Here is a 20,053-nt window from a genome sequence, read left to right as displayed (position 1 = left end):
CCCCAAAGTGACGGGTTTCGTTATGTTTTTATCACGTGTGTGGGTCATCATACTCCGTTCTGGTCACCCTCTTCCTCCTGCCATGCCCTATGCTCCATCTTCATCTCAGACCATCTCTCTCCACCCTTCTCATCCAGAGGCAGAGAAGGTCCCCAGGTTAACACCGCACGCATGGGCACCTCCCCGATACCACCTGCCTGCTGTCTGGCAGGGCCCAGGTGGGAAAGTCAAACACTGAGCCTGTGCGGGCAGTTTGCCTCAGATTCTACCAACTCCAGTGTGTCAAGAAGCTCCAACACAGGAACAGGGCTGCCCCATCAAACACGGCAGGAAGGTCATCCAGAGAGAGACGAGCAGTCATCCAGTGCGTGTCTTCTGTCCTGTCTTCCTGCTCAGCCCAGTGGTCTTCCGGCCCACCTCAGCATTGGCGGCTCAGCTGATCTGTCATCTTCTGAACTGCTGGTGACCATTTTCGCTCAGAGGACAATTACCTCCTCCAGTCCTTCCTCGGTCCTATTTTATAAGCTGGACTGTGTCCCTCTCTCATTCATGTTGAAGACCTAACCTTCACTACCTTTGGATGTGACTTTATTTGAAACTGGGGGCCTTGAAGGAGCTGAGGAGTAGATGTGGGGTCCCTAGGGTAGGCCCTCATCCAGTTGTGTGACTGGAGTCCTTCTATGGTAAGAAGATGGGGACACGGAGATGCACAGAGGGAACCGTGTGAAGACTCGGGAAGACACAGGCATTTCTTTTTTTTCTTTTTTAAGATTTACTTATTTGTTAATTATCTATACAGTGTTCTGTCTGCATGCATGCCTGCACACCAGAAGAGGGCACCAGATCTCATTACGGGTGGTTGTGAGCTACCATGTGGTTGCTGGGAATTGAACGCAAGATCCCTGGAAGAGCAGCCAGTGCTCTTAACTGCCGAGTCTTCTCTCCAGCCCCCAAGCACAGTCATTTCTAAGGCAAAGAGAGAGGCCTCAGAAGAAACTAACTTTCATGTGTATGAAATTGTCAAAGAATAAATAAAGGATATTCCATCACAACAGAAGAGCCAGGCATGGTGGCATGCCCCTTTATTCCCAGCATTTGACAGGCAGAGGCAGGTGGATCTCTGTGAGTTTAAGGGCAGCCTGGTCTACATAGGGAGTCCCAGGCCAGCCATGGATGCACAGTGAGACTCTGTCTCAAAAAGAAGGAAGAAGCCGGGCGGTGGTGGCGCACGCCTTTAATCCCAGCACTCGGGAGGCAGAGCCAGGCGGATCTCTGTGAGTTCGAGGCCAGCCTGGACTACCAAGTGAGTTCCAGGAAAGGCGCAAAGCTACACAGAGAAACCCTGTCTCGAAAAACCAAAAAAAAAAAAAAAAAAAAAAAAAGAAGGAAGAGGAAGGCACTAACTTGGTGTTCTTGGACTTCTGGCTCCTGTATTTGCAAGTAAGTAAATGTCTGTCATGGAAGCCACCCAGTCTACAGTACTTCCCCATGGCACCCAGAGCAAACTCTTTCATTCCATTCTTCACCTTATTTTCTGCCTCTTCACAGGCGCAGCCAACAGAAGTGTTCTATACTTAGCCCTGGAAGTGCATTCTGCCAGGGGCAGCTGCAGATGAGCTGATGGGCATGCTGAAGCCCCAAGCTCTCAGGAGAGGCTCTGGCAGGAGGGTGGGGTTTGTGGTAACTAGTGCTAAAGGCCAGCTTGGGTTAGGCTCGTGGCAGAAAAAGGACAGAGGTGGCTAGGGCTGAGGTGGGCAGGGAAAGGAGCTTTCCATTTTGACAGTGGATAGCTCTTGTTCCCTCATTCTGCTGGCTTCTCTCTACGCTGGTTGGCTAGGGCTGCCAGTGCATTCTTGAGGGGGCTAGGGCTGCAGCCTGGGCAAGGAGCCTGGGTAAACCAGCAATTGGTACCTTGCTGCCACTGGCCCCATTTTATGTGTTGGCTAGGTTTTGATGAACTTGTGTACTGAGTGAGTTGGAAGGGATGGATTTGCAAAATGGCTGACGAATATGTTACATCCCTGCTAAACACGCTGGAAAGGAAGGACCAACTACAGACAGCTGAGATGTTAGCCGCAGACAGCCACCGTCTTTTGGCTCCAGAACTGGAAAGTGTTCTGTCTCCAAGGCATTCGCTGTGTCCCCATGACACCAAGGCTCACCTTCTGTCCCTAAAGTTCCAGGTTCCCAACTCAGAAGCCAGCTGTGAGCATCATAGCCACCAAACGTCCTCAGGCCAACTCCATTTCTCACTTGTCACCTGCACGTACCGACAGGATTCAGACACAGGCGGAATTGGCAAATTTGCTGTGGACCAGATGTGACAAGGGGAAAGATCTTTTTTCTTTTTTCTGGTTGCCCCACCAGCCTACTCTCTATGAGAGTTACAGTCCATGGGTTTTTGTTTGTATTTCCTCAGGGCTTCAAGTTTTGTGGGGCATCTTTCTTTACTTGGCACGGTGCAGCTAGTTTCTGGGAAATTTCTCTCTCTGGCTTTAGTTCATGTTTCTTCATGCTTTAATTTTTATTGCATTTAGTTATTTGTGTGTGGGAGGACATGAAAAGGCCACGGCACATGAATGGAGGTCAGAGGACAACTTGCAGGAGCCAGGTCTCCCCTTCCACCATGTGGGTCCCGGGCCTTGAACTCAGGTCATCAGGCTTGGTGGCAGACACCTTTACCTGCTGAGCCATCTTTACCCCCCACCCCCCCACGCTTTTTATATGTCCATAATTTTTTTTTTTCAAGAGCTGAGGACCGAACTCAGGGCCTTGTGCTTGCTAGGCAAGCGCTCTACCGCTGAGCTAAATCCCCAACCCCCATAATTTTCCTATTATTTACTTCTAGCATTCTTCTCCAATTCTAATTTTCCTATTTAAAAAGTGACTCATTGGTTCTCTCTCTCCTCTCCTCTCTCTCTCTCTCTCTCTCTCTCTCTCTTTCTCGTTTACTTTTTTGCTCTAGTCTCCTTCACACTCTCCTGGCCTCTTCCTCCAAGCCCCTCTTCGAGAACCCTGTGGGTATGAAGTTGCCGTGAGGGCCTTTGCTTAACTTTTTCTATCATTCGTTCATTAAATCAGAGCCCTAGCATCTCTGTATCAGGAGAAATCATGTGGCCTGTTGCTGCGGGCCAAGGTTAGGCTTGTCCTTTCTTTCAACAGCACAGTCATCGGTATCTAGTAGTCATTCAGTGATATTTTATGAGACTGTCTTGTACATTTATTTTAAATGAGTTTATATAGGCATTGGGTTGGGTTCTAAAGAGTCATTTACTGCACATATACAGATTATAAACTCCAGGCACTCCCTGATATAGCAAGACCCTGTGGCTAGTTTTATTTCGGCATAAAATTGGCAGAGAAGTGTTCTGTAGGATGGGGCAGTGGAGAAGTAAGTCTGAGCTTATGAATTTATTCAGTTCAGCATAAGGGAGCCTTCTAAGTAACAAAGACATAAGCTTTATCTAGCCCTAAAAACGACCAAAGATTACCCAGAGAGCCAGAATGTGACTCATCTCTTATCTCCATAGCAAACTGCTTGGCTGTCCACTCTTGGCTAGCCCTCAGAGAGAGCCTTCTTATGATTCAACATCTTAAGGCTTGAAGCGTTTTCTTAAGGGAGAAAAGACAGTCCTGTGGCCCATCCTGCTCTTACTCACATGCTAATCATCTACAGATGACTCATTCAAACAGTTGGTTGCCAGGCTACCTGTGCAGAGCAGAGTTCATCGTAGATGTAGAATGCATCTACAGCCACACAGTGACTTCCGGGGGTCAGCTTGGAGGGGACAGCAATGATTCCACGGAGGCAGGCCCCTGTAGAACGTGTCGATCTATCCTAGAGCACACAGCAGGCCTTCCCAGTGCCACTGAGGAATGAGTGCTTGTGTGCACATTTCCCTCTGGTTGTGGAAGACTGGCTGAGGTCATTCATTAATACACTAATAACTGATTATTTTAGAGACTACAGGAGTTCTGGAGAGTCAGGTGACTTCTGGACTGCTCCATGGTTTACATAAACCAGCCTTTACAGTGATTGGGGTGTTTGTTTTTGTTTTTGAGATAGAGTCTTACTGCGTATCCCTGCTGGCCTCAAATTCCTGCACAGATCAGGCTGTCCTCCAACTGGACGGGATCTGCCTGACTCTTCATCCCAAGTGCCACCGCACCTACCTACAGTGATTTTTTTTTTTAAATGCTTACATTTATTTTATTTCTAAAATTTTATTAACCTATTTTAATATTTTAAAATGCATTTATTTTTGCAGGTATGCCTGTGAGCACGTGTGTCTAGGTTAGAGGACAACATTCAAGAGCTGGTTCTCTCCTTTCTTCCTGAGTTATGGGGATCAAACTTAAGCTGCCAGGCTCTGTAGCAGGCACCTTTACCTGTGGGCTTAGCTAGTCAGTCCGACAGTGAGTCTCTTCACCAGCACCAGCGGGTTTTGCTGTTGCTGTTATTTTTGTTTTTCTTTGTTTTTTGTTTTGTTTTGTTTTTGTTTTGTTTCACCGATAACATAAAAGTTAGTAATTCTGAATTCTGCTTCTCTTGTGGAAGAATCTTGAAAGAAGCTTGTCTAGTGTCTGAGCTCATTTGGTCTTCTCCACAGAAAGAATCAGTGACCAGGTGGCTTGTAAACAGCAGGCGCTCACACCTTGTCACTCGGGAGGCTGGGACCCAGCACCGAGTCTGTGTTTGCTTTATTGTTAGAGTGTGGCTTCCCACTGTGTTCTCACTAGAGGAACAGTGGTTCTCTCCTCTAGGATCTCAATAGAAAGGTCCTGACTTGTGCCTGTGTGAGTGTGTGAGTGTGTGAGTGTGTGTGTGTATGTGTGTGTGTGTGTGTGTGTGTGTGTGTGTGTTCCTACTGTAGTCCAGGCCTTGAACTCCCAATCCTCCTGAATACTGGAATTACAGGCATCACCACCATACTCAGTTCTTTTATCCTGGTTATTTGTTGTTGTTTTGACGACGTAGGGTCTCAGTATGCAGCCTAGGCTGGCCTTAATAGACTATGTTTGGCCGGAGGCAGAGGCAGGCGAATCTCTGTGAGTTCGAGGCCAGCCTGGGCTACCAAGTGAGTTCCAGGAAAAGGCGCAAAGCTACACAGAGAAACCCTGTCTCAAAAAACAAAACAACAAAAAAAATAGACTATGTTTGAGAAATGTTTCTGAAAAGAAAATTTTTTTTCCTATTCAGCAGATTGAAGCAGGGATAAAGGAAGCCAGGAAGAGGGAAGGGAAGGTGGGGAGGGGAAGGGAGGGGAAGGGAGGGGAAGGGAGGGGAGGAGAAGGGAGGCCCACCGAATTATGGTTGCTTTAGGCAATGCTATGATCAGCCGTTCAGAAATGGAAAGAGCAGCTGACCGCAGATGAAATTCTTCTCTCTGGACAGTGGCCGAGCACAGCGAGTCCTTCAGACCCCACACAGCACAGGACCAGAGCTTCCTGTCTGACCCCCTCAGAGCTGTCTGTCAGACAGTCTTTGGGGTTTTAGTTAGAGCAGGAAGACACCTGGTGCCAGAGGAACCATTTCTCAAGCTCTTGGACTCTAACATGCTTTCACCTCGATCATGGTTGTATTTAAACTCTCTATACCTAAATTCTCTCAGGTCTAAAATGGGATTTGTAAGCAAGGGCACACGGAAACCACCGAACTGGACTGACTGCTTCATGGGTAGAAATAAAGGTTTATTGGGGCTCAAACTGCCAAGGTAACACCCCCACTCCGGGTGGGGGAGAAATGCAAGAGGGTTTTATATGTCAGGTAGCAGAATGGGGGTGGGGTGTCTTCCTGTTGGAATTGACCAGGAACTAGATGCCCTTGCCCTGGGTAGTTGACATTTTAGAAGCAGATTAAGAGAGATTCCGGATCAGCAGAAACCACCTTGAAGTTCCTGTTTACCCAGCCAGAGTCCTTCTGTTTAGGACATAGTCACCAGCACTGTCATTTTGGGGGACTGCTTTGGACCTAACAGGATTAAAATAATACCAACTCCATAAATGTATGTAAAACCCTAGGCACAGTATGGAGCACACAAACGTTTGGTGGATATTAGCTGATGTTATCATCTGAAGCCGGAAAAGAAAAATCATCTTGAATATCCGTAACCACATCACTCAGTTTTTGTTTTTGTTTTTGTTTTTTTTTTTTTTTGGTTTTTCGAGACAGGGTTTCTCTGTGTAGCTTTGCGCCTTTCCTGGAACTCACTTGGTAGCCCAGGCTGGCCTCGAACTCACAGAGATCCGCCTGCCTCTGCCTCCCGAGTGCTGGGATTAAAGGCGTGCGCCACCACCGCCCGGCCACATCACTCAGTTTTTATCTAAATAAATGCTTCCAAACTGGTTATCAGCCTTCTTGCAAAGGTGGCATGTATCATACAGACAGAGCTTCGCCCTGTTCTTATGATTTAACTGTCTCTCGCCCTGCAGTACTCTCCTCCAGTCTTTGAGTCCTAGGAAGCAATTCAGTCATTCATTCATTCATCTACTCTCATTCATCCATTCATTAATCAACAAATACCCACTGAGAAAAACCTACCATGTACCACCTTCTGAGTAGACCAAAACACCAAAACTTGGGGTGTTCAGACACAACAAAATTCAGTGCAGGAGTGAATGCAAACGGGGGTGCCCCTTAACATCTCAGACATGTCAGGGACACCTGCTCCTCCCTCCCCTCACACACGTAAGTCACTGCGCACTTCTGGGGAAGGCTTTGGGTGAAGGAAATGGTAGCAGGCTGTGCCCGTGAGAGGTAGCTTCAGACTCGGGAATCGGGTGAATCTTAAGAGTGTCTGGGTGCAGACAGCCAGGGCCCACTGCCAGGCACAGGTGAGGGGCACAGGCTGGCGGGGCGTGTCCTTGTTCCAGCTCGGGAAAGCTCCGGGTCCGCAGGGCGCGGTCCAGTTAGGCGCCTGCTGGGCGAGGGATGCTGCCCCGCCCCGGGAGGGCGGGCCGGGAAGAAGTGTACTAGAAGTGCACCAGCCGCCGCCCAACTTGCAAACAGCTAGCGGAGCGACGGGCGGAGCACTGACCAGGTGAGCGGCGCGGGCGAGGGGTGCTGCAGCTCAATGCACCAAGAAAGGGCTCGGCTCGCGGGCGAGCCCGCGGTTCCTGCCCTGCGACCTGGCGGGAGGCGACCTTTAGGGTCCACAGCCGTGGCTCCCCCACCGGTCACACTCGGAGAAAGTTAGCTGCGACCTACATACGAAGCATCCTTGGGGCGGCGGGATGCCAGCGTGCTCTGGGCACAAAAGCCCTGCGCTCTAGTGAGCCCCAAGAGCCACCTTGCAGTTGGCTCTAAGCGGTTGCCCCTAGCTTGGCCCTAGGAACCAAGTCGCCCTCCGGGAACGCTAGGGGGCTGCCTGGAGACTCTGCAGGACTTCTCCCGGGATCCTTGACTTGGCCAGCAGACTCATTGGGTGCACTTGCTGAGCCTTCCGCTAAAGATCTTGTTGTGTGGTGCCAGTGAGCTCTGCCAGGTCCAGCAGCGACAGGGGCTACAGCCACTCCCTGCGTGCTGACCGCACAGAAAACAGGGCTGCCCAGGCTCTAGGGCGCATGTTCCCGGATGAGAAACGACGGTAACCTCTAAACTTTTTGCAAGCCAAGTGACTCATCAGTGCCCAATGTGATTTGAGCAATAACATCTAGATCTGGGCTGAGGAAATCTTGGGTGTGGTGGTGTTTATCCCAGAGCTGCAGAGCCTTAGCTGGAGGCTTTTAAAAGTTGGATTTATTCCGAATTATCTGTTGCTCAAACACGAATGTAGGTAATCAATGATGCGGGGATTGAGGCTGTCGTTTAGGATTTCCTATTTGTCAAGTGACCCTTGGGGAGTAGGGTTTCTAGATAATGAGGACCTCTGGATCTAGTGACGCAGCTGATTTTGAAGAAAACAATTGCAGTCACAGTGTTTAAAACTCACTAATTTCTGAAACTCCAAGTTGTTTGCTTCAAGTTTATATATTTCCGTATTTTTTTTTTTTTTTTTGTTTTTTCGAGACAGGGTTTCTCTGTGTAGCTTTGCGCCTTTCCTGGAACTCGCTTTGGAGACCAGGCTGGCCTCGAACTCAGAGATCCGCCTGGCTCTGCCTCCCGAGTGCTGGGATTAAAGGCGTGCGCCACCACCGCCCGGCTCTATTTCCGTATTTTTATGTCTTTGCTTTCTGAGGGAGGGAGGGAGAGGCAGAGTCTCACTACAGCCTAGGCAGGTCTGGAACTCTATGTAGCCCAGGCTGGCTTTCACTTTTCAATCCTGTCTCAGTCTCCCGAGTGCTGAGGTGTGAGCCGCCACCCACAACTGTTTCCATAAAAATTGAAGTTTAATAACAAAAAGCTTTCTTTTCTGCCACAATAGTCTTTGGGTGGAAGGTAAAGGAACTTGGGTTTGGAAGAATTTTTGTTGTTTTTAATTGAGGCAAGGGCTTCCTATGTGATCTAGGCTGGTTTTGACCTTGTGATTTTCCAGACCAGTTCAACCACACTTAGCAGTTGTCTCCTTCTTGGTCACTGATACTTTTTTGCTTTGTTTTTCTTTTGTTTCTTGAGATAGGGTCTTCCAATACAGCCTTGGCTGTCTTCATACTTAGTATATAGTCCAGGCTGGCCTTGAACTCACGGCACCCCTTCTACCATAGTCTCTGGAGTGCTGGGATTACAGTGTGTGGATCATCATGCTAGACTCTGCACATTGATTCTGAATACTTTTCAAATAGGTCCCTTTCCCCTAAGATAGTCATATTTATCCTTGATGGGGCTAGCTTCCTAAATTCACAATGTTTAAAGTTTAAAATCTGGACTGGGGCTGGAGAGATGGCTCAGAGGTTAAGAGCACTGCTTGCTCTTCCAAAGGTTCTGAGTTCAATTCCCAGCAACCACATGGTGGCTCACAACCATCTGTAATGAGATCTGGCACCCTCTTCTGGTCTGCAGGGATGTGTGCAGACAGAACACTGTAAACATAATAAATAAATAAATCTTAAAAAAAAAAAAATCTGGGCTGGAGAGATGGCTCAGCAGGTTAAGAGCACTGGCTGCTCTTCCAGAGGACCTGAGTTCAGTTCTCAGCAACCACATGGTGGCTCAGGACCATCTGTAATAAGATCTGGTGCCCTCTTCTGGCATGCAGGCACATATGTAGGTGGAACACTGTGTACATAATAAATAAATGCATCTTTTTTTTTTTTTAAAGAGGGCTGGGCAGTGGTGGCCCATGCCTTTAATCCCAGCACTTGGGAGGCAGAGCTAGGCGAATCTCTGTGAGTTCAAGGCCAGCCTGGTCTACAGAGTGAGTTCCAGGACAGCCAAGGCTACACAGAGAAACCCTGTCTTGAATAATAATAATAATAATAAAAAGAGTTTAAAATCTGTATTATTCCATATCCTGGGGAGGACTTTCATGGGGTCTCATAGGTAGCACTGGCTAGAACTTGGTACGTAGATTAGGCAGGCCTGGACTTATGACAGCCACCTGCCTCTGCCTCCTGAGTATGCACAGGTGCTTTTGAAAGAACTTTTCCTTAGGTGGGTATGGGAGTAAGTACCTGTAATTCCAACACTCAAGAGGCAGAGCCCAGAGAATCTCAAGTTCAAGGCAGCATAGGCTACACTGAGAATTCAAAGCCAACCTGGGCCGGAGAGTGAGACCTGTCTCAAAATAAATACATAAAAAATTAACCTTGTTACTTCTTGCCAGTGAGCTCAAGTGGCCTAGTGTGGTCTTATTTGGATTTAGGTGCTGTTTTCCTAACACCCTTGGTAGCCAGAGTCTAAGTCTTCACTGTAGCAGACCCATGTCCAGCTTGCTGTTGACTAGGGGTCACGCCTTCTTTCTTGACTGACAATTGACTTTTCCAAAGGGAAAACGTCAGTGGCTGAAAGAAACACAGAGTGACTTTATCTCCCTTGATGTGAGGAACTGGGAAGAGAAAGAACGCCTAGAAGATGGCCAGTGTCCTCTTACTGACTGGCTTTGGGACGTGGACTTCCTCACGCCCTGCTCCATGTTTCCACAAAGGCAGGGTTCCTGGGGAAGGAGCGTGGGGAGGGCCCAGGATCACTAGTTATTGTTTTACAGTTTTGTTCTTTATGAACACAAGTTCCAGAAGAGTCCCTGGGAGCCCAGACAACCGGGTGGTTGGTAGGTAGGCACAGCAGAGCATGGAGCAGTGGGTCACTCCTATTAAAGGAATAGCTCCCAATAAACAGCTGGTTACGTTGACTCATATTTAAATCCATCAGAATGACATTGAGCTGTTTCTGCTTGCTGCTTCCAAATGCAGTATTTCCAAATACAGAGACCAAGTCCCATACTCTGCTTTAAAAAAAAAAAAATCTTTGATAAATTTTACTTTTTTTTTTTCCCATAGCCCTTCAAAAATTTCTGGTTCTAGAAGTGATAGAATGGAGTTTATACGTTTACATGATCTGTAGGGTGGGAATAAACTGAGTTTATTCACTGGAAGGAAGGAGAGAACCAACTCCTAAAAATCTGTCCTTTGACCTCCCTTACACACACACACACACACACACACCTACAGACACAAAATAAATTCATGTACTTGAAAAAAACTCTATCTGGGGGCTGGAGAGATAGATGGCTCAATGCAGCATAATCAGAAAATTCAGATCTTTATCGCACACTCACAAAGCTGGGAATGGCCACCGGAGCCTATCTCTCATCCTGGATTGTGGATACGGAGACAGGAGGATTCTATGGGCTCACTCACCAGTCATTCCGGCCAGTCAGTGCACCTCAGACTCAAACAGAAATGGTCTCAGAAAATAAGGGGAAGGGTGATTGTGGAGGGCATCTGGCACTGACCTCTGACCTCTCCCACAGGGACATGTGCACCTTCACACACAGGTGCATAAGCATGCACACACACACACACACACACACATCTCAGTTAAAAAAAAAGATCTCTGGTTGAGAGAAGACAACAAACAACTGTAAATACTGGTTTTGGAAAAATACAACTTATTGGTTACATTGTGGTTCTTCTTAGCAAAGTGACTGTACAGGATGGTGTTCTGTGTTCAGTATCCTGTGTGTTGAATGAGTCACCAAGTTAGTGTTCTGAACAAAGCTTGAGCTTATTTTTAAATTTGTTTACTATTTCAGCATGTCATGTAGTTCCGGGTGAACAAGCCAGAGAACTTTTCAGTGAAGTAACTAACAATTCCAAAGGATTTTATTTTAAAACATCAAACATGTATGGTTTAAAGTAATATAGAACAAACTTGTATTAGTCAGGACACTTGTGTCCTGGTCCCCAGACTGCCAGCAAGATGGCTTTGGGCCACTGAATTAGCTCTCTGATTTCTCACTTAACAGTGGCAATGTTTTCCCAAGTCGGTCTCATCAGATTGCTAACAAAATAAAACAGATCTGTGAAAGTTCCCTGGGGACAGACCATCACCACACAAATTCAGGGAGGCCATCCCGTGGAATGTGTCACAGTTCAGACCAAACTGTCATCCACGGCTCCCATGAATCACAATGGAATCTGCTGTTTCTAAAACTTCATTTGATGAGGTTGGAAAATGGACTAAACCGGCCCTCATCCTCGGCTTTTCCAAGAACAAAGCTCAATGAGGAAATGTCCCTTACAGTTTCTAGTTGTATCATTCTTAAACATAATTGATTGGTGTTTTATTAATAGGACACTTTTTGAAGAAAATGGTAAACTTAGGTTGTTTTGTTTTGTTTTGTTTTTCTCACACAGAATTTTCAAGTGAAACATTATTTAACATCAGAGATTTGGCCTTCAGATTTAAGAGCTTAACGTAAGTCTTCCAGCCTCTTAAAACCGTAACTTACTTAAGAAAAAAAAGGGGGTTTGGGGGGAAGTGTTACCTTTATGGCTTTTGGAGACAACCTTGCTATGTGGCTTAAGTTAACCTTAAACTCAATCCTCCTGCCTCAGCCTTCTGAGTGCTAGGATTACCGGTGTGCAGCACCACACCCAGCAATAGACTTCCCTTGTTTTGGAAAGAGGGTCTGCTTGGACCTGTAGCTTAGACAGGCTTTACACTTTATCCTCTTGTGTCAGTTTCCCTGGAGCAGAAGTTGCAAGTGGCTACTGTCCTTCCTTGGAAACTTGGCTAGTTTTAAAGCCTGGAACTCCGTGTTAGTTTTGATTGCCTTGCTTCTCTATCTTTACGTAGGGATAACCATTAGCAGCCTAGATTGGTTCTTTTTCAACCATACCTGGTTTTGGCCCTAGGGGATATCTGGCGATGTCTGAAAACATTTGAGGCTGTCACAAGTTACAGGAATTTAGTGGTTTGAAGCCAGAGATACTGCAGAAGCGGTGGGAAAAGGGTACCCAGAAGTCCTAAGTTCCCTGACCACTTTGAACTTCAAAACTGTTCCCCAACAGCCTTCAAAACGGACACAGGACTACATAGCCTTGGCTGGCCCAGGACTTGCTACATAGACCAGGCCTGGCCTCAGACTCTCAAAGATCTACCTGCCTCTGCCTTCTGAATACTGTGTGCCACTGTGCCCAACCTAGGTTTTATTTTCTTTTTTTTTTTTTTTTAATTACAATATTTTTTAACAGGACCACCAGCCCAGGGTAGGTTTTATTTTCTTAAGAAAACCCTGAAGCCAGGCACTGTGGCTCAAGCCTCTGATCCCAGCCACCGGGAGGCTGAGAGAGGAGGATTGCCCTAAGGGTTCAAGGCCAGAATGAGCCCCTGGAACACGGAGTGTAGTCCAGGGTGGCCTCAACTCATGGTAGTCCTCATGCTACAGAATACTGGGGTTATAGGCATGAGCCAGCACACTCACATAATAATGTTATTTCTTGGGATAATTGAGTAAAATCACAGGTAGCAAATGAAGTTCTGATTATTTCCAGGTCCAGGTGATAGCAAAATGCCTGTAGTGCTTCTGAGCTCAGCTAGAACTCACCCCAGTCCAAAGCAGCCCTCTGGTGGCTGCTTGTGGGGCTTAGCACTGGAGTGTTTGCCAAAGATTCCAAAGCAGGAAAATTAATCCCAGGCACCCTAAAGGGGGAAAAAGTGCAAGCAAGTGTGTGTGTGTGTGTGTGTGTGTGTGTGTGTGTGTGTGTGTGTGACAGAGAGAGAGAGAGAGAGAGAGAGAGAGAGAGAGAGAGAGTAGTTTCCAAACCAAAGTGGCCCTCGGCTTCACTCTGAGGGAGCTGTTACCACAGGGGTAGGTGCTTTCATAGGCCGGGCACAGGGGCAGGAGCAGGAGGAAGTAGGTTATGTCTGCAAACCAGCCCCGGGCAGCTTTGTGCAAGACAAACCTGTTTGACAGTATCTTGGCCCCCAAATGCTTCTGTGCCCATCGCCACCTGACTCACCTCTGTTCGGCTGCTTTACTGCTGAACGTTTTATTTGGAATAACAAGTACCTTTAAGAGAAGCTAGGCACAGTGGCTCACACCACAGCCAGCACCTGAGAAGCTGAGGCAAGAGGATCCTAAGTTCAAGGTCAGGATGGGCTACCTAGAAAGACCTTTCTAAAGTATAAAACAAAACATCCCCAAATCCAAGGACACAAACACTCCCAGATGTCACCTGCCCGTCAAGGCTTTGGTCCAACACCATCTCCCTTCCCAACTCACAAGTAAGCTCTCAGATTTGAATGTCCCAGCAGAGTCTGGTGGCATTGATAACACCCTTGTGTGCATGCATCTCATGTCCCCTGCTGGTCTGTGGTCCTTCCTGGGACCACATGGAAAGTGGTGCCTCCGAGCAGGCATCGGGTGTGCCAGTGGAGGATAAATCGGGTGTGACAGGCAGCAGCTCTGTCAGCTGTCTTGGAGACCTCAGTAGGAACTGCTGCACCGCTTCCTCCCAGTGTCCAGAAGGGCTGGGGAGAGAAAGGGTTGGCCTGTGCTGCACGTGAATCCTTTCAAGGGTAGAGAAATCTAGGGAGGAAGGCAGCCAGAGAAGCCACACCTTATATGATATTTCACCTAGAGAAGAGGCAGGAAGTGCTCACCCTGCTCTTTGCCCCTCAAGGCTTTACTCTCAGGCTTCAGAACAGGAGCTCCTGGCACCAAGGTCTAACTCCACAACTTAGGTCAGTTTGGAATTTAGCTAGAAAGTATCCCCGCCCCACCACAAGATGTCTTTTGGTCCTCCACCATTGACTTGGGCAAAATGATTGTAGACTGCCCATAAACTATGGAATTGCCCATAAACTATTTGGGATGCTAAATCCTTTAGGTTCAAATAATAACCCCCTTTGGCTTTTTTTTTTCTCTTAGGAAAATGGCAGACAGTTTTTCGGTAAGTGTTTCATTTCTGCTTTCTTAGCCTGACGTGCTCACAGGGTTAAAGGTTTTATTCCTACCACCCAGCTTTCCCTTTGACCGACCCTCCTACCATGAAATTCCCTCTGGCTTGTCTGCTCAGGGCCTGTTAGCTGGAGGCTTGCTTTTCCAGCAGCAGATTCCAGGGAGAGACCTGGCCTCCGCAGCAGTGACTTCCCTGATGAAAGCAGCAGGCCCATGGCGGTTCCTGGTGTCAGTTAGAAGAGCTTAGAGGCCCTGATCTGTGATGATGAGAGGCCAGACTCAAAGTAAACCGCAGAGACTCAATCCCAAAGTCTGAGTGCTTGGAACTCAAACAGTAGTGTAGGCAAGGGCACAGTGAACCTTCTCTTATTTCTCAGCTTCTCGGGTCACAAATGCCTGTAGTCCTGTGAATTCTATTTTGTGAATGAGTACCGACCTCTAACTGTTTGCCTTTCTTTACAGCTTAATGATGCCTTAGCTGGCCCTGGAAACCCAAACCCTCAAGGATGGCCCGGTGCATGGGGGAACCAGCCTGGGGCAGGGGGCTACCCAGGGGCTGCCTATCCTGGGGCCTACCCAGGACAGGGTCCTCCAGGGGCGTATCCTGGGCAGACTCCTCCTAGTGCCTACCCTGGCCCAACTGCCCCTGGAGCTTACCCTGGCCCAACTGCCCCAGGAGCTTTCCCCGGACCTCCTGCCCCTGGGGCCTTGCCAGGGCAGCCTGGAGGACCCGGAGCCTACCCGAGTGCTCCCGGGGCCTATCCTGCTGCTGGCCCCTATGGTGCCCCCACTGGATCACTGGTAAGGAGGAAGAGTTGTTTCATGGGCTTGATATCCCGAGGAGAGGACAGTAGGGAGGTTATCTTTAAGCCTGCTGCTTATAGCCGTGTCTCAAGGGCCAGCCACAGGAGTATATTAGTCAGGTGGAAAAAGGAATGTTCCTATTGAGTTTGTTCTGTGACCTGTTAGTATAGAGAGATGATAAGGCATTGATAAAGTGCTTTAATATAAATCCAGTTAAGATGGTGGTAATGAGCTGGGCATAATGATGCACGCCTTTAATCCCAGCACTCAGAGGCAGAGGCAGGTGGGTCTCTGTGAGTTTGAGGCCAACCTGGTCTAAACAGAGAGACCCTGTCTTGCCAAGCAGTGGTGGTGCACAATTTTAAATCCAGCACTCGGGAGGCAGAGCCAGGCGGATCTCTGTGAGTTCGAGGCCAGCCTGGTCTACAGAGCGAGATCCAGGATAGGCTCCAAAACTACACAGAGAAACCCTGTCTCAGAAGAGAGAGAGAGAGAGAGAGAAAGAGAGAGGGAGGGAGGGGGGGAGGGAGGAAGAGACCGACCCTGTCTCATTTTTATTATTTTGTTTGTGCACACTGGGAACTTTATCACTTTAGGCTGTGGCAAGATGGCCTCAGCATCTAGACAGGTGGCCTAAACTAGGGTTCTGTGTTAGTCACACGCATCGTAACAGTGTTAGCAATGGAATTCTACTTCCCCCAGGAAAACACAATGCCTTACTGACACACACATTCTCGTCTGTTCCAGACCGTGCCCTATCACCTGCCCTTGCCTGGAGGAGTCACACCCCGCATGCTGATCACCATCATGGGCACAGTGAAACCCAACGCAAACAAGTAATGAGGGGGGCGCCAGCGGCCCAACCAGTCTCTTGATTGGCTTTGGAATAAAGACGATCTTAAGACGTTACAAAGGGCATGTTAGAATCCTGGCTGGGCTGTCCCATGGATTAGCCTGTAGTAGTTGATGCCTTGTGATTTTTCTGTCAGGGCTGTTCGGAGTGAATGCTAGCATCCTCAACTGTGTGTGTCATATCTTCTGATCTTTATGAGTGAAAGCAGGGCAAGGACCATTGCTTTCCCTTTTGACAGATAAAACTGAGGCTTAGTTCTTACCAGCAGTGACCAGCAAGCTGGGAAGCCCACCCTTCTGAGTGGGCATTATTATTTAAAGGGTTGGAGAAGATTCTGTTAAAAGATTTCTTCAAAACAAACCAACGTTTGCCACTGGGGCAGGTTTGACGGAGGTGGACCAGGTTGGGGGGAGGTAATTTAGGATACCTATGCCAATTTATAGCAGCCAGGGGCAGACTGGACCCAGTGATCACTTCTAGTTATACTTACATGTGATACGATGCAGCTGAGTGTCCAGAGCAATCCATTTCGCCTGTCCCTGATGTCAGTGGTGCCATCAACACCCCTGTGATCGTTAGTGAGTCTGTTTCTAAGTCTTATAGACAAAAGGGTATGGTGATATTTTATTTGTATTAAAATGTTATTTGTATGTTAATAAATAAAGTTGCCCGGGGTCAGAGCTATTAGCAAGCCATAGGAAAGCAGGGCAGTGGTGGCGTACGCTTGTAATCCCAGCACTTGGTAGGCAGAGCTAGGTAAGTCTCTGTGTGTTCAGGGATACAGCCATTATTGGATACACATGCCTTTAATCTCAATACCAATCATGGAAAACCTGGAGGCCTATACAGACAGGCCGTGACGAGGCGGTCATGTGGTTGGGCTTACAACCAATGAGAAGCCAGAACAGGAACTCTATATAAAGACTTTAACACAGGGGTAGCTCTGGTTCGGAGAGGTAGGACCACCGCAGGAGGAAGGGTAAGGTTTTAGCTCTTAGCTCTGACCTCTTGGCTTTCTTCTTTGCATTGATTCTGTGTTTCTTATTTAATAAGAAGGTTGGTTACATCTACAAAAGGGAGATATTCCAGCCAGATGCACAGGTTTATTTAAGAACCTTTAAGTAGAGGATTGGATATGGTGGTCATAGCCACAATCCCAGCTTGTAGGAGATAGAAATGGAAGATTCTAAGTTCAAGGACAGACTGGACTATATAGAGCAAGACTCTGTGTCAAAAAACCAGAATGAAGCTATGAATTCCTCTGTAGTCGTTTATATCTGGTAAAGGAATGGGAGCCATATTCTGTCACCAGATGGACACAGCTTTGATAGGCTTACATTTGCTCCTCTGATTCTGCATGGGAGGCACCATCCTAAGTGAGACCCTGTCTCGGTGAACAGACCACACATATTGCCCTTCTTAGACTTTTGAGTTGATCACCGTCATGAGATGATGGGCCTGCTCTTTTTTTGGGTTGGAACTCATGCTCTGACTTATTTGCTTCCTTTATTATTTATTTGCTACAGGAAAACAATCCCTATATATTACAGAAAGGTTTGCTTTTTAGAAACTTAGATGCTCTTGACTTGATACATACTTTAATATCTTTAATTTCTGGTTTAACACAGGATTACTCTAAATTTCAAGAAAGGGGATGACGTTGCCTTCCACTTTAACCCCCGCTTCAATGAGAACAACAAGAGGGTCATTGTGTGCAACACCAAAGAGCATAACAACTGGGGCCGGGAGGAAAGACAGTCAACTTTCCCATTTCAGAGTGGCCAACCATTCAAAGTAAGTCGCCGCCGCCATATGCAGACAGCGCTCTTAGGAAGGGGACCACTCGAAAACCCCATGCTTGTCCCGGGCACCTAGCCAATCTTCCTCCCCACCCCAGCGACCAGGCTCAGCAGGCTGGGGATGTGGCCAGGAGAGGCATGTCATCCAGTTCCTTCGGGACCCTCAACATCGTCACTGGACAGCTCCAAACTTACCCTCTTTTATACTACAAGGTTTAAGGATGAATGTCCACTCACTATCGGGAGTGCGTTTCCTGGCCTTTCCCAAACTGGCTATAAACCAACCAGTCCTATAAATTAATATTTGTTATTAATGAATGTCTTCCTATGTTGTTTTTAACTTTTAGGTATTTTGGGACCCATTAAAACTAAACTTATGTGTAGGCAAATTATACTTTTATGGTTTCCATTATCCATCCTTCTGATAATTTTGATGCCTTTTTACTGTGGTTTAAATCTGACAACCTAGATTCATTTTGCTATGCAGTTACTGTCTCTGATCTTTATCATTCCACAAAAAAAAAAAAATGAAATGTTGGGCTTCCTGAACTCAGGTTACACTGGTTTAAAATCAATCTGTCTATTTCTTCCTTCCCTCTTGTTTTTTTTTTTTTTAATTAATATTTCTTACTGCATGTATGACTGCAGGCCAGAAGAGGGCACCAGGTCTCATTACAGATGGTTGTGAGCCACCATGTGGGTGCTGGGAATTGAACTCAGGACCTCTGGAAGATTAGCCTGTGATCTTAACTCCTGAGCCATCTCTCCCCTCCTACCCTCTTTCTATAGAAACTGACAAAGGAAAATTACACCCCATGGACAGTATACTGGTCCTGAAAAGCGTACACATGGTGGGCCGCCTGAATTGCGCGAGGTACCACGTGCTCACTCTCCCTGACGGTTTCCCTATCTGGTTTCTAGATCCAAGTGCTGGTTGAACCTGACCATTTCAAGGTTGCAGTCAACGATGCTCACCTGCTGCAGTACAACCATCGGATGAAAAATCTCAGGGAAATCAACCAAGTGGAAGTTTCTGGTGACGTAACCCTTACCAGTGTTTCACCCACCATGATCTAATCCAGGAGGGGCATCGTGCAAAGCCGGAGTTAAATGTTACGCATTTAAGGCTCCGTGCTCATTAAGAGTGGAAAACTTTACATTTATTCCTTTTTATCCTTCTTGTAAGGCATCCATTTAATAAATATTTTCGTGCTGATGGATATCTGGTTTTTGTTTGTTTTCTGATACTAGGTACTAGCACCTGTGAGTGCTAGGCAAGTGTTCTATTACTGAGCTACACAGCCCCAGCCCTTTAAACTGTGTCTGTGTGCACTTGTAGGTGCCTGCTCACAAGCGAGAGGCATTAAGACCTTTGGAGTTGGAGTCACAGGTGGTTGTGAGCTACCTATCACGGATGCTTGGGAACCAGACTCAGGTCCTCGGCAAGAGTGGTTCAGGCTCTTAGCTGCTGAGCTATCTTTGCAGTCCCCTCTCCCCACCCCCCCCTTTTTTTTTTCCAGAGAGGATGGTTGAGTTGCCCATTCAGGAAGACTTACATCTCTCTCCCCAAGGTGCTGGGACTAGTCAGGTCCACCAAGGCCTGCTCTAGCTGCTTGTCTTTATATGCCCTTTCAGTTGGAGCAGTGTAAGTAATGTAAAGGAAAGTATGTAATATTAGTAAGCCATCCTGAATTTCTAAAAGGAAATATATGAGGAGTGCTAACAGTTCACCAGTAGGGAGTCACCACTGGCATCTGGGCAGTCATGCTACTTAGTACTGTTAGGTGATTCCGAGTACTTAGTACCGTTAGGTGATTCCGAGTAAAGATCAAAGGGTGCATGTACAGAACCCAATCTGGACACAGTAAAAAGAGGGATTGAGGCTGCTAATGCACACTGCATTTGTCTCCAAGAATTATGTGGTGTACCATGTAGACTCTTCCATACAACAGGGAGCAGGATGCTCACATAGCATCACTGCAATCATGTACACTGTGCTCCACTGCCAAGGTCACACCACTAGGTGACTGGAACCATTCTCAGTCACAATTTATGGGGCAGTCACATATATAGTTCTGAAATAGCTGTAGTGTAGGCTGTTTTTAGCCCATTTTTCTTCTAAAGCCATAGGTCATTGCCTTCAAACCAGTATTTGATACCAATGAGGCTTTCTGTGTCTTGGTTTTGATATATTCTCATACCTAAAGCTTCTATCTTTCCTATCACCAATAAACTCAAAGATTAGGGAAATGTCAGAGTTGTCTGTTCTACAATGCTATCTTCTCAAATAATTTAAACTGGCAATTGTCACAAGC

General features: G+C 47.1%; 1 protein-coding gene across 2 annotated transcripts; it reads left to right on the top strand.

Annotated features, from left to right (window-relative positions):
- Window positions 1-6,981: 6,981 nt before the first annotated feature.
- On the top strand, window positions 6,982-18,958 carry Lgals3 (galectin 3). 2 transcript variants are annotated; one of them, XM_052734335.1, is made up of 7 exons: window positions 6,982-7,040; window positions 11,734-11,794; window positions 14,253-14,274; window positions 14,745-15,083; window positions 15,834-15,922; window positions 17,568-17,733; window positions 18,660-18,958. In XM_052734335.1, exons 3-7 carry the CDS (start codon window positions 14,257-14,259, stop codon window positions 18,813-18,815), a joined length of 768 nt encoding a protein of 255 aa, XP_052590295.1. In that variant the 5' UTR covers window positions 6,982-7,040; window positions 11,734-11,794; window positions 14,253-14,256; the 3' UTR covers window positions 18,816-18,958. The 2 variants fall into 2 exon arrangements, with proteins under 2 accessions (XP_052590295.1, XP_052590296.1); XM_052734336.1 differs by lacking the exon at window positions 11,734-11,794 and having other exon boundaries at window positions 6,984-7,040.
- Window positions 18,959-20,053: the final 1,095 nt, after the last annotated feature.

This window comes from Peromyscus californicus, unplaced genomic scaffold (genome assembly GCF_007827085.1).
Source record: "Peromyscus californicus insignis strain IS unplaced genomic scaffold, ASM782708v3 Scaffold_12__1_contigs__length_115047231, whole genome shotgun sequence".
Taxonomy (NCBI): domain Eukaryota; kingdom Metazoa; phylum Chordata; class Mammalia; order Rodentia; family Cricetidae; genus Peromyscus; species Peromyscus californicus.
Note: the sequence above shows the minus strand (reverse complement) of the source record. Positions and strands in the feature narration are given on the sequence as shown.

Coding starts and splice junctions, on each gene's coding strand:
- Lgals3 (XM_052734335.1), top strand. Junction 15,923..17,567: donor GTGAAACCCAACGCAAACAA/GTAATGAGGGGG, acceptor GGTTTAACACAG/GATTACTCTAAATTTCAAGA. Junction 17,734..18,659: donor AGAGTGGCCAACCATTCAAA/GTAAGTCGCCGC, acceptor TCTGGTTTCTAG/ATCCAAGTGCTGGTTGAACC.